At 38.9% G+C, this 14,185-nt stretch overlaps 1 protein-coding gene across 1 annotated transcript in view; it reads right to left on the bottom strand.

Moving 5' to 3' along the window:
* Positions 1-4,504: 4,504 nt before the first annotated feature.
* fen1 (flap structure-specific endonuclease 1) overlaps positions 4,505-14,185 on the bottom strand; it is a 44,056-nt gene continuing 34,375 nt past the window's right edge. The window contains exons 9-11 of the mRNA XM_039747553.1: positions 12,320-12,471; positions 10,078-10,195; positions 4,505-4,685 (exon numbers count right to left, since the gene is read on the bottom strand). Coding sequence (XP_039603487.1) covers positions 4,608-4,685; positions 10,078-10,195; positions 12,320-12,471 — 348 coding nt within the window. The 3' untranslated portion in view covers positions 4,505-4,607. The remainder of the gene's footprint in view (positions 4,686-10,077; positions 10,196-12,319; positions 12,472-14,185) is intronic.

The following is a 14,185-nucleotide window of genomic DNA, read 5'->3' as shown; positions in this document are numbered from 1 at the left end:
AGCTGCAAGTCACTCAGGTGTGTCTGCTTTCCTGTTAGTATTACAAGAAGACAAATTAAGAAACTGTACACTGCACATGAGACAATACCACTACTACAGTACCAGCAGTACTAGCAGTTGAGGAAAAGGGGATCAAAGTGTTCTACCAGCATATACAAAATGATTAGCATACAATACTACACATAAAAAAAATACATTTTTCACGTAGAAAACATTGTTAGTCTTGGGCCTCGTCTCAGAACTGGACTGTAATTCTTTATGAAGATAGCGAAACAAAACTAAAGTAGCGCCTTGACTGGGCCCGGCCTATTGTGGCTCACAACGCGTCCCCTAATGGTGTGGACTTTACAGAGTGAGTGAGCAACTCTCTCTTATCTTGGGACACGCCGTTCTTTTTAATGACATACTTAATGTACTCATTAGTGATAGCTGAAATAACCAGCGTGCACGTTCAGAATACACAGTACGGATATTCAAGGAGAGTACACAAGCGGACTATCCAAGAAGCAGAAGATGCTGCCTGATACTTTTATTATCTACCTATTACTGGGCCTACGTAATCCATCAGTTTTTAACTTGCAAGTAAATATAATGTGAAGAAATGGAATACATTATGGTGATCCATATCTACATAAAAAAAACAACAAAGCTTTAAGGAAAAGCTCGAGAGTGCAAGCTAAAAGCAGAAATGGCGACGTGGTCATTTCTTACTTAAAATTCTAATATTTATAAAAAAAAAAAAAAAAGTTTCAAAGCTGAACATGTTTCTTCTGCTGAATATATGCAACATTGGACAGGAAGTCAAGCCTGATTCTGATATTTTCAGTCTTTCATCTTAACAGATTAAAAAAAAATCAAATACACAGCCTTTTAAAATGCGGTTGTTCACTGTGAACTCCAAGACATTTTCTTATTGATTATTCTCTTAGCTTTACATTCATGTGTGATATCTTAAATTCCTCTGAACTTTAGAGGAGGGTGGTGGGGCATCTGTCCATCTCTGTAGTATTCTCTCAAAGCCTAAAATTAAGTTACTTTACTTAAGTAATATACACCAACATATCTGTTTATATATAAAAAAAAAAAAAATTACCTTCAGTATTAAACTATGCTAGTAACTGCTGAAATAAGCTTAATGCCACCTCATGGGAAAATGAGATATCGTCTGTCTGTCCAGAGAGAATAATTCATACTGAATAAAGGAAGTAGTTGGCAACCCCTACCAAAGTGTGGTCTGTAATATAAATAATTACATTTATGTAGCGCTTTTTTAACCTACTGAAAGTGCTTTACATAGACAGTAGAAATCCACTTCAAACACTGCTAGTGTACAGCATCTACCCAAGGCAGCCATTTTGCACCAGTACACTCACCACAACTTAACAATTAGGTGGCGAAGGGGAAAGGGAGATAATCAGTTAGAGACATGGGATGATTAAGGGGCCAGAATGTCCAGGCCATGGTGGGCAATTAAGCCAGGTCATCAGGGTACACCCTGCTGTTTCTGAAATATGACTCCGGGATCTTTTATGACCACAACGAGTCAGGACGTTAGTTTTACATCTGATCTAAAGGACGGCACCATTTTTATAGCACAGTGTCTACATTGCACTGGAATCCACACAGAGACCACGGGGTAAGCACCCCAGCTGCCCCTGCTGGCCTTACCAATATATCTTCCAGCAGCAAACCAAGCTGTTCCTAAATCAGTGGTCTACAACTCTGGTCCTAGAGGGCCACAGTGGCTGCAGGTTGTCATTGTAACCCTTTTCTTAATTGGTGACTAGTTTTTACTGCTATGTTATCTTAGAGCTGGAGGTAGCAGAGTTAAAGATGCTGTCTCCTGCTTTCTGGTCAGTGCCACCATCTCCAACCCATATAACATAGCTGATCTCACCACCATCCTGTAGACCTTCCCTTTCACTCTTGCTGATACCCGTCTTTCACAAATTACTCCAGACACTTCTCCACCCATTCCACCCTGCCTGCACTCTCTTTTTCACCTCTCTTCCACAATCCCCATTACTCTGTACTGTTAATACCAAGTATTTAAACTCATCCACCTTCGCCAGCTCTACTCCCTGCATCCTCACCATTCCACTACACACATGTATTCTGTCTTGTTCCTACTGACCTTCATTCCTCTTCTCTCTAGAACATATCTCCACCTCTCCAGGGTCTCCTCAATCTGCTCCCTACTATCGCTACAGATCATAATGTCATCAACAAACATCATAGTCCATGGAGACCCCTGTCTAATCTCATTTTTCAACCTGTCTATCACCATTGCAAATAAGAAAAGGCTCAGGGCAAACCCCTGATGTAATCCCACCTCCATCACTCCTACCGCAGACATTATTGTCACAGTTCTCTCGTACATATCCTGTACAACTCTTACGTACTTCTCTGCCACTTCTGACTTCCTCATACAATACCACAACTCCTCTCGGAGCACCCTGTCATATGCTTTCTCCAGGTCCACAAAGATACAATGAAACTCCTTCTGGCCTTCTCTATATTTCTCCATCAACATCCTCAGAGCAAACATCGCATCTTCGGTGCCCTTTCTTGTCATGAAACCATACTGCTGCTCACTAATCATCACCTCACTTCTTAACCTAGCTTCCACTACTCTTTCCCATAAGTTAATTCTGTGGCTCATCAATTTAATCCCCCTGTAGTTATTACAGTTCTGCACATCCCCCTTATTCTTAAAATATCTACATCAGTACACTTCTTCTCCACTCCTCAGGCATCCTCGCACTTTCCAAGATGCCATTAAACAATCTGGTTAAAAACTCTACTGCCATCTCTCCTAAACACCTCCATGGTTCCACAGGTATGTCATCTGGACCAACGGCCTGTCCATTCTTCATAGCCGTCCTTACATCCTCCTTGCTAATTCATTGCACTTCCTGATTCACTATCTCCACATCATCCAACCTTCTCTCTCTCTCATTCTCTTCATTCATCAGCCTCTCAAAGTACTCTTTCCATCTGCTCAACACACTCTCCTCGTTTGTGAGTACATTTCAATCTTTATCCTTTATCACCCTAACCTGCTGCACATCTTTCCCAGCTCGGTCCCTCTGTCTAGCCAAATCGGACAGGTTTTTTTCTCCCTCCTTAGTGTCCGACCTGTCATACAACTCATCATACTCCTTTTCTTTAGCCTTCGCCACCTCTCTATTCACCTTGCGCCTTATCTCTTTGTACTCTGGTCTACTTTCTGCATCTCTCTGACTATCCCGCTTCTTCTTTGCCATCCTCTTCCTCAGTATTCTCTCCTGTACCTTCTCATTCCTCCACCAGGTTTCCTTTTCCTCCTTCCTCTGTCCAGATGTCACGCCAAGCACTCTTCTTGCTGTCAACCTTACTATGTCTGCTGTAGTTGCCCAGCTGTCTGGTAATTCTTCACTACCACCCAGTGCCTGTCTCACCTTCTCCCTAAACTCAACCTTGCAGTCTTCTTTTTTCAACTTCCACCATTTGATCCTTGGCTCTGCCCTCACTCTATTCCTGTTCTTGATCTCTAATGTCATCCTGCAGACCACCATCCTACGCTGCTTAACTACACCTTCCCCTGCCACCACTTTGAAGTCTTCAATCTCCTTCAGATCGACTCTTCTGCACAGGATGTAATCTACCTGTGTGCATCTTCCTCCACTCTTGTACATAACACTATGTTCCTCCCTCTTCTTAAAATATGTATTCACCACAGCCATGTCTATCCTTTTGACAAAATCCACTATCCTCTGACCTTCTTCATTTCTCTCCTTGACACCATACCTACCCATCACCTCCTCATCTCCTCTGTTCCCTTTACAAACATGTCCATTGAAATCCGCTCCAATCACCAATTTCTGTCCCTTGGGTACACTGTTCATCACTTTATCCAACTCACTCCAGAAATCTTCTTTCTCACCCTTTGCACACCCAACTTGCGGGGTGGGCATATGCACTAAAAACCTTCATCCAATTTCTAACTTAATAATCATTACTGACACTTTTTTGTTCAATATACATACACACACACACACATATGTGTATGGAGTGCCCATTTTAAGAAGTGGTAATAAAATGTTATCTGGTGCTGTAGAGAAGCATTCAAGTATACTTGCATTGATAGTTTGTGGAAATCTTTTTAAAAAAGATTTGGTACGCTGCCATTTAAATTGGGCACCGCTTAACAAAAAGCAAAGCCTCGGAAGAGAGAATCTGGGAACGCAAAAGATGGCACAGACAAATGCTGCTGAGAAGAGAAAGCAAGAACTGCACTGTTTGGTGGAAAACCCGGATGGACAAATCCTTCCAATTTAAGCACAGAGACCCCCAAATGACTATTTTTTTTTTTTTTGTCTGTGCATGTAACCCCCCCATAGATGAATAACTAAACATTTCCTTGACTTTTACTTCTCTTCTTGGGTCTCCTTTATTGAACTGTGAAGTATCCATGAAATGATACTCTATACTTGTAAACCAAGATCATTATAAGTAAGCTATATAAAATAAACAAAAAACATTTATTGCAAAACTTTTTACATTACAATAAAAAAGTAAAACTCTTGACTACACAGCAGACCTGCAGTTTCTCCTTACAAAAAAAATTATTTGCCCTTTTTAAACTTCCCAGGTGTTGCTCCAGTCTTCTGCTTTTTCTTTGCAGAGCCCTTGGTTTCAGGTTCCTATGAATGAAAAGTACAAACTGGAATTATTTAACTATATAAAAAGTAGTTAGTTATTTTCCTGTAAGAATAGCAAAATAAACAATGAAAAATGCCAACACGCTTCCTTCAGTATCCAGAGACACACCATTTATTCTAGCAGCATTATAATCAGCTATACTCATGAAATAAGCCAATTTTCGCTACCACTTATCACCCACAGAGCGTGTTACTTACAGAGAAACTGGCTATACAGGGTCTCGGTTTACATATAGGAGCTCTGATTCATTTATCCAGAGTTCTGAGGGGTTTTGTATAGTCAAAAAAAATTTGTGGTACCACCATACGCATACTGGGGAGGACAGCTCATCTTGCCTGTGAAATATCTATTCTGCTACAAATATGCAGGAGTACCTGAGAGCGTCAAGGGGAGTCATACGCTATGATCCAAGGACTTTTAGCATCATCTGTGATCCTGGAAGTAGTAACAGTAGGAGATGCTGTAGGGAATTTCTGACTAGTGTTTAAAAGTCCCTTCTATTGAAGTGATCATGGAGTTGGGCTTCAGACAAGGAGGGCTCAGCCAGCAGGAGGAAGTAAGGCGCAGAGCAAATTAGAATATGATGATCTGGGGTGGCGAGACAAGTTGACTGATTTGAAAAGTGGGTTAGTTAGCCACTTCATAAGGTAGTCAGGGACCTCACATCAGGAGGTACGGTGAGCCCTGAAGACATAGGTGTTAGTTGTTTTCTCCTTCTAGTTTGTAATTTTATCACTCTGTTGTAATTATTTCTTTTGTTAAAAAAACACACCATTTTGTTTTTACTTTGGTCTCCTGTGTTTGTATTTGAGGTCAGGGATGGCTCAAGCGCACTACATATGGTCCGCGGCACATACAGTATATTTTTTTATTTATTTTTTTATTCCACTGGTACATAATCATAAAACATTACTAAAATACTGCGGTGGGCTGGCACCCTGCCTGGGGTTTGTTTCCTGCCTCGTGCCCTGTGTTGGCTGGGATTGGCTCCAGCAGACCCCCAGTGACCCTGTAGTTAGGAGATAGCAGGTTGGATAATGGATTACTTAAATATAAACAACATTATTCCTGTGCATGCAACAAAGAAATGTATGGAAAGTTTTATTCAATTATATATGCTTAGATAGATACTTTTAATGATTTTTTTTTTTTTAAGCCTACGTCCTTGAGGCTTCCCTTGGTCCATCAAGCTTGGTCGGTGCTAATGTGTCAACTGTAACCTAATTTTTCTCTCTCCTGCACCTTAGAACAGCTACTTGTATGCCAATACTTGCTTAACTTTCCCTGCTGTGGCCGATTCCATTTTAGTTAGTGGGAATTGTTCTTTGTTAAAAAAAAACTATAAAATAACTGTACACTGTATAAAACAAAGGCACCAGTAAGTCACATATGGCTGAGTAATAATACAAAGTTTGATAACAACTTTGGATAAATAAGTGTTAAGACTATCCAGAGATTTTATAGATGGAAAATATTTTTTGTACAAACTGGATTCCAAAAAGTTGGGACACTAAACAAATTGTGAATAAAAACTGAATGCAATGATGTGGAGATGGCAAATGTCAATATTTTATTTGTAATAGAACGTAGATGACAGATCAAACGTTTAATCCGAGTAAATGTATCATTTTAAAGGAAAAATATGTTGATTCAAAATTTCACGGTGTCAACAAATCCCAAAAAAGTTGGGACAAGTAGCAATAAGAGGCTGGAAAAAGTAAATTTGAGCATAACGAAGAGCTGGAAGACCAATTAACACTAATTAGGTCAATTGGCAACATGATTGGGTATAAAAAGAGCTTCTCAGAGTGGCAGTGTCTCTCAGAAGCCAAGATGGGTAGAGGATCACCAATTCCCACAATGTTGTGCAGAAAGATAGTGGAGCAATATCAGAAAGGTGTTACCCAGCGAAAAATTGCAAAGACTTTGCATCTATCATCATCAACTGTGCATAACATCATCCGAAGATTCAGAGAATCTGGAACAATCTCTGTGCGTAAGGGTCAAGGCCGTAAAACCATACTGGATGCCCGTGATCTCCGGGCCCTTAAACGACACTGCACCACAAACAGGAATGCTACTGTAAAGGAAATCACAGAATGGGCTCAGGAATACTTCCAGAAACCATTGTCAGTGAACACAATCCACCGTGCCATCCGCGTTGCCAGCTGAAACTCTACAGTGCAAAGAAGAAGCCATTTCTAAGCAAGATCCACAAGCTCAGGCGTTGTCACTGGGCCAGGGATCATTTAAAATGGAGTGTGGCAAAATGGAAGACTGTTCTGTGGTCAGACGAGTCACGATTCAAGTTCTTTTGGAAATCTGGGACGCCATGTCATCCGGACCAAAGAGGACAAGGACAACCCAAGTTGTTATCAACGCCAGTTCAGAAGCCTGCATCTCTGATGGTATGGGGTTGCATGAGTGCGTGTGGCATGGGCAGCTTGCATGTCTGGAAAGGCACCATCAATGCAGAAAAATATATTCAGGTTCTAGAACAACATATGCTCCCATCCAGACATCATCTCTTTCAGGGAAGACCCTGCATTTTTCAACAAGATAATGCCAGACCACATTCTGCATCAATCACAACATCATGGCTGGGTAGGAGAAGGATCCGGGTACTGAAATGGCCAGTCTGCAGTCCAGATCTTTCACCTATAGAGAACATTTGGCGCATCATAAAGAGGAAGGTGCGACAAAGAAGGCCCAAGACGATTGAACAGTTAGAGGCCTGTATTAGACAAGAATGGGAGAGCATTCCTATTTCTAAACTTGAGAAACTGGTCTCCTCGGTCCCCAGACGTCTGTTGAGTATTGTAAGAAGGGGAGATGCCACACAGTGGTGAAAATGGCCTTGTCCCAACTTTTTTAGGATTTGTTGACACCATGAAATTCTGAATCAACATATTTTTCCCTTAAAATGATACATTTTCTCAGTTTAAACTTTTGTTCCGTGATTTATGTTCTATTCTGAATAAAATATTAGAAGTTGGCACCTCCACATCATTGCATTCAGTTTTTATTCACGATTTGTATAGTGTCCCAACTTTTTTGGAATCCGGTTTGTAATATGTATTTTTTTTTTCAAAATATGCAAATACACTGCGACGGATGGCCAGGGCCCATACCCGGCTGGGATGCCCCTGCAGCATTTGTACCAGGGGAGCAAGCATGGGAAACACAACATCTCCCCCTGGACGCTAGATGGCAGCCTCCCTGGGTTGCAGCGGTGCCTTGGACTCCCCCAGGGTTTCATGGGGGTTGGAGTGTTGTGTAGCCCTGTTGGGTTCTGCAGGTGCCACCAGGGGGTGCTGCAGCAGGAGCTGTTGGGCCCTTTTGGGCACTAGTTTCGCCACAGGTGCCCAATAAAAGGGACCAGCAACCACCACTCAGCGGCCAGAGTCGAGTGGAGGAGGACAAGGTTGCCTAGGAGGAGTGGTGGTGCAGAGAAAGTGTTTTTGGTATTGCTGTATTGTGCATGGGACTGTGTTGTGGCTGGGGGACATGTGGAAGACAAGAAAAATAAAAATGTATTTATTTTATACATGTGCCTCTGTGTCAGGTCGGGTGCATATATGGCACCTTTGTTACAACACACACAAATACACTCTTTTCTTAAATGAAACATCAGTTTGCACTTAAGAGTAAACGCTCACTTTGATGATACATCATGGAGCAGAACTTTGTGTAGGGATAAAAAGACACATAGAATTCTGTTCTAATTTAAAAGTAGTTTTATTTCACAAGATATCATGTAAGTGTAACAGAAAGGACATTTGAGATAAAAGAGATATATTTCAAAATAAGCAAGAAAAAAAAAACTATTAGGAAGGGAACAATTCCAAAATGGACCTTTTTTAAATGAATAGAATCACTGACTGGATCGAACTCCTAAATGTTACATTTACTAATTGAATATGTAGTATTTTTCCCCTTATTCAAGAACATAATAGCTTGTATTCCTGTGCAGTCACGCTGTAGTAAACCCATGCTGACGGTTCACTCTCTGCTGCATTCCTACTACACGTCTGTGACATATTATGTTTCAAATGGGATGTGCTGTCTGTCAGATTTTACTCTCTATCCACAACAAACATAGCTGCTAATAATAAATAAGTCTGAATGACACTTCTTGTTTCAGGTAGCTTGAGTTGGCAAATATAAATGTTTAGTAAACTGTCAATAATTATTTTTCACCCTGAAACTGAGAGTTTGAGAACCACTGAGCCATTTGAAGCCACATGCTGGTTTACAGGCTGCACTCTCAATTGAAACAGTGAATCTTGGCTGTGAGAAATCTGCAAGTCCTTGTGCCTACATGACCTTTTCTCAGGATCTTCTGGTTCAGTTCCTAAATGCCAAAGACGTGCTCGTTATGGTGGTCAGGCTATCAATTCTAGATTAGAGAAGTGAACATGCATGAATATTGTGAATATTATGAAATTGTTAATCTTAAAATGTGATGTGTTATCAACCTCCATGGATGTGACTGTTTGAAAGCCAAGCCAAGACAAGAGTGTGCAAGCCATATAGCTTAGTCCTTAAATTACTAAAATATACAGTATGTGTACATACTCAGGAAATGGTGTAAGAAGAAACACAATCAAGTCCTAGATGGGAAAACAGGGAGAACAAGCAAACTCCATACAGGTGATGCCAAAATAATGGTTACTGTACTACCCCAGACTAAAAACAGAATAAAAATTACAAAAAATAACTTAAAACAACTTTTGGAGTGCATTTACAATTTTTTTATGCATCTTCTTAAACTCTAACATAAGGAAGAAAAACCATTTGAATATTAAATAATTTGTTTGTATGTTTGTATTTGTATGTATGTTTGTATTAATTTTTAAACATAAACATGTCACTAAGTTCTTTCAACTGATAACACTTCTAACATTCTTCGCGAAATGTATACAAAGAACAAACATGTTTAATCAGTTTCAATTTAGCATCACAATGAGTTGAGAGGGAGAAGGACATGGTGTCATTTTATTTCTGGTACTGAGGATAACTTTCAAGATAAAAACAATCAATGTTCTATACACTGGCATATTCAGGTGCTCAGTCTCAATTCATGAAATGAGCATTTAGAATGACAATAAATAAATAAAATTAGTGAATGACTTTCAAAAACAATCAAAACAGAACTGGCAACTGGTTCAGACCAGTTTGTTTGATAAAGAAAAACACAGCACAGGAAAGGAAGCTAAATTAAGTATAATGGTGTAGATGAGTATCAGGTGTACAGTATTACTATATGGCAATACAATTCCTCCAGTATATATCAGCATTAATTAAAAATTATTTGCAATCTTTTACAATGTAAAAATAAAATAAATGCACATAAAAAGGATGGAATCCTACCTTCCGTTTTACTGATGACAAAGATCCTGTAACCTTAAAGAAATTATCCAGTCGGCCCTGTGTACTTCCTTGACGACTCTTGTTAATTTTCTTAGTGCCATTCCGAATCCGATCCTCACTAAATAAATCATTAAAAAGAGTAACACCTTAACTCATAATAATGACTTATCTTTACAACCAAACAACCCCAAGCCAAGCACTGTAACGATGATAGTGCTGCAGCCCAGGACACTGTACACATTATCCTGTGTTTAAGTAATAAAGATGCTGACTAGCTGGTGCACTTTGACCCTGCTGTGTATCAGCAGTTTAGCTAGCCATCCATTCAGTTTCATCACTTTCCTTTTCTTGGTAAGGATTATAGACAGACACACTTTCTAACAAGCAATTTATTACAGGAATACTAAAAAGAAATGCCGACGATAAGGAATACTAATGTATGGTGATGCTTCATCATTACTACATGTGCTCATACTGTACTCTGTTTTACATACTATTTATTTTGATTTTTAACCCATTGATGTGGAGCTAAGGGTAATCTTTTAATGTGAATCTCACAACTGCTATCTGATCACTTTTATATTGTATCATTTTAAAGTTATCTGTTACATCTCAGCAAAGTAAGATGTACTGTAATTGACAGAAGATATTAAAATAAGAAAGAAATGAGATCACACTGAACTGTGCAATGAAATCTTACATTTAAAGTATATCTAGTCTTTGTTATGCATGTCTAATTTGCAGACAAACCAATCTCACTATTTTACAACTGCAAAGCTGTCATTTAAGGGGTTTAAAAGACAAAAAATAATAACAAAATAGCAAATCCTGCTGTGACAGGATGATCAGTCAAGTGTTTTGCAACTGGGATAAACTGTCTAACCTCAGCTACACCCAATGCTACTAAAGAAAACGTACTACATCTCTATTATATAAACAATTCTTGAGTTGAGATGTGAATTTTCTCCAAGTACACTTAGCTTGTTACTCATTAGGCAACTGGAATTCTTTCAATATACTTGGCAACATTACGTCTGTAATGTTAAAAGTACATCATATATTTGTTACAGAGGAAATGTAATTTTATTTTGGTTATTTGTTTACAGCATTAAAATGTAAGCATGCACTTTTAAAGGGTATATACTGTAGAGCAAAATACTTGTATCTCAACAGATCCCACTAAATTATTAAATACATCTCAAGTCATTTGATGCATAAACTGACGATGAGAGCAACTGCAACATGAAAATTATCATCGAAGAGACAGACTCCCTGGAGTTTCAAAATCACAAACTAGCGTACTTCAGCTGCAATTTCAAAATGAGTCATTAAAGCAAAGTGTGTAGATCTGAATAGAACCACTCAAAGACTGAGCAGTCAGAATAAATGGAAGAGGAAGTGGAAGGGCATTGAAAATGTTTTAAATAAAGTGGATTTGAATCTTGGCTCAAATAGTCTTGCTTGTTCAGACTGGTGTGCTTTACCATCTTTATAGCAAACACAGTAGGTGAAGAGCTGTCATTACATTCAGATAATTTACTGTACATCACATACAACACAAAAAAAAAAACACAACACACCTTGTTTGAGAATTCATAGTTGTTTTTGCATTTTCTAGTTTTAGGAGGAATGCTACAGTATATACATAATCATATTTTCACTGTAATGTCTTAAATAGATATATGATGCAATTCCTAAATGTAATGTGAATATTTTGACAACTATTTCCTCCTCCATATATAGCTTCACATTAATTTACAGTTAAGCTTTATTTATCATATCTACTCAGACATGAATTATATGAGAAAGCTCATTTTGTCAGTTCTCTGTGTAGGAGTGATCCAAAAATAAACACTGGGTGACCTGCATTCTTGCAAAAAAAGTACAGGATGGTGTACTTTCATAAAAATCCACTTAATGTCTACCACAGGTAAATAGTAGCTGAGTCCACTTGAGAACCCCGACAGAACAGTAAATCAAGCATTCATCAAGTCTGCTGGCTGCTTAAATTAATGGCCAATATCAACTCCTAATGTCATTGAACTACATATAGTTAGTTAAAATATCACAAGTGAATGTGGCACTAAACTGTATTCATTTGATCAAAAAAGTACATAAAAAACCCACACTGAAACCAAGACAACATGACAATTCTAATTAATATAGGCTGAGATATGCCGAGTTACTCTGAACATCTGATTAATGATGACAAACCCATAACAATGCTGTGCCATTTACTTACTTGAATTGCTTCTCTCCACACATGAAGTCCACCAGCCCAGCTTCATCTGGCTCATTCCACTTTAAGTCAACTGAATCAACATCCACAACTTCTGGGGACAAAAACAACTGTCGAGCCTCTTTATACAGCCAAACTTCTGGGACTGGATATTTCTGGTGAGAACAGAGTTGAATTCAACTTTTGTGAAAAATGATGGTGTGGAAAACAAGAGTCATAATATTAACATTTTGTTAAGTTCCCAGTACCACAACACCATTTGCTATTAAGATATGTGATCTGAACACACAAAGGTAAACCTGCACAGCATTTATACTTTGGCCTTTTAAAGTGACACCATCAATAATTTATTTAGTTTGACATTATGGGCCAGGCAGACCTGCACTTTAAGCCAGCAGCATGAAAACCAACCCTGAAATGGGTGTCATTCTACTGCTGGGAACAGTTCCACCCAAAGTGGAATAAACCGTAACCACAATTTAACATAATATGCAGTTTTTAAGCATGTGTGCAGACACTAAAGAACTAACCATTTGGTGGTGAGGGGTACCCAAGGATTGCAAACTCAGAAAAACATGCAAACACCATACAAACGCTGCAAGTGAAGCCCAGATTGCTAGAACTGTGCTAGCTACTGCAGTAGAAAACTTTACATCATTATATTGTAAAAAAAAAAAAAAAATAAAATAAAAAAAGAATGTCTGCAAACCCCATTGTACTTTTTACTTATAATACCAATATCCTTTATTATGAAATCTTTGCAACTTGAATTAATACAAACACTAGAAAACTAACTGATTAACCTCTGTGGTGTTAACCCTGAACATCACTCAAGCTTGGAATTCTGTGTAAAAATAGCTAAGCCTAATGTCTGTCAGAATAAGCCGTTATGATATGATGTAAAATATTAAGCTTGAACAACACTTGGGATAGTACTATTTAATGGATGCTGTAAAAACCATTATGAATATTTCTATACATTTTGCCAATATACTGTATGTTAACTCATCAATATTCATGAGTGGTGGTGGAGCCTTCAACCAAAATGCACAATGGTGTATAAACGAAAAGCTGTAAAGCCAGTGTTAAAACAAGCTGAAGCCGAACCATTAGTTAAATCAAACGAAAGGGATGGCAATGTGAATTGGTCATCGTCACAGATAGCAGAACTGATGCATACAGCACTTTATGACAGAGTCACCATTGTATCCCTCCTGACTTACTTAGACTTAGTTCCTCCCATGCATTTCCGCACATCGGGCAACAGTCCTTCCCTCCTGACTTCAGTTGTATAAACCTGCAGCCAGGTGCAGTAACTACGTGGCAAAGCGTTTGATCAGTAGAAGGTGAAAACTGACATTAGCCCCCAAAGCACAGTTCACAGTGAAGCAACTGTCAAAGTGCCAGAGAAAAATTGGAAGTCACTAAGCTGTGTGCTTTGGTAGCCTACAATAACACAAGCGGGGTGTTGATTGTGAAGATCAGGCACTGGCATTCTTACCTCTAATGTGCAAGCAACAGAAAATTGCAGAAACAAAGTGTGGGATATAACACGCTTCTACTGACCCAATTGCAATGTTGGGCTGTACTTTGGCAATTGTCTCAAAACATCACAAGTAAGTCATGTACTAAATCAGCATCAGTACAGCAGTGGACGCTAGACACAGCTTACTTACTGCATTTAACCTAACAACAAGCTTATGCCTTATTTTTTCAAGGGTAAACATAATGCTTAGGAGGCTATGAAGAAGCTTATGTGGAAAAGTAAACAACACATTGATATTTAAGTGATAAAACATCTTTAACCATCATAACAGGAATTAAATGTTTCCAGTGCTACTAGACAGCTTCTCAGAGGTTTGTGGAGCA

Source organism: Polypterus senegalus, chromosome 1 (genome assembly GCF_016835505.1).
Source record: "Polypterus senegalus isolate Bchr_013 chromosome 1, ASM1683550v1, whole genome shotgun sequence".
NCBI classification, from domain to species: Eukaryota; Metazoa; Chordata; class Cladistia; order Polypteriformes; family Polypteridae; genus Polypterus; species Polypterus senegalus.
The sequence above is the reverse complement of the archived record's forward strand: the minus strand, read 5'-3'. Positions and strand labels throughout refer to the sequence as shown.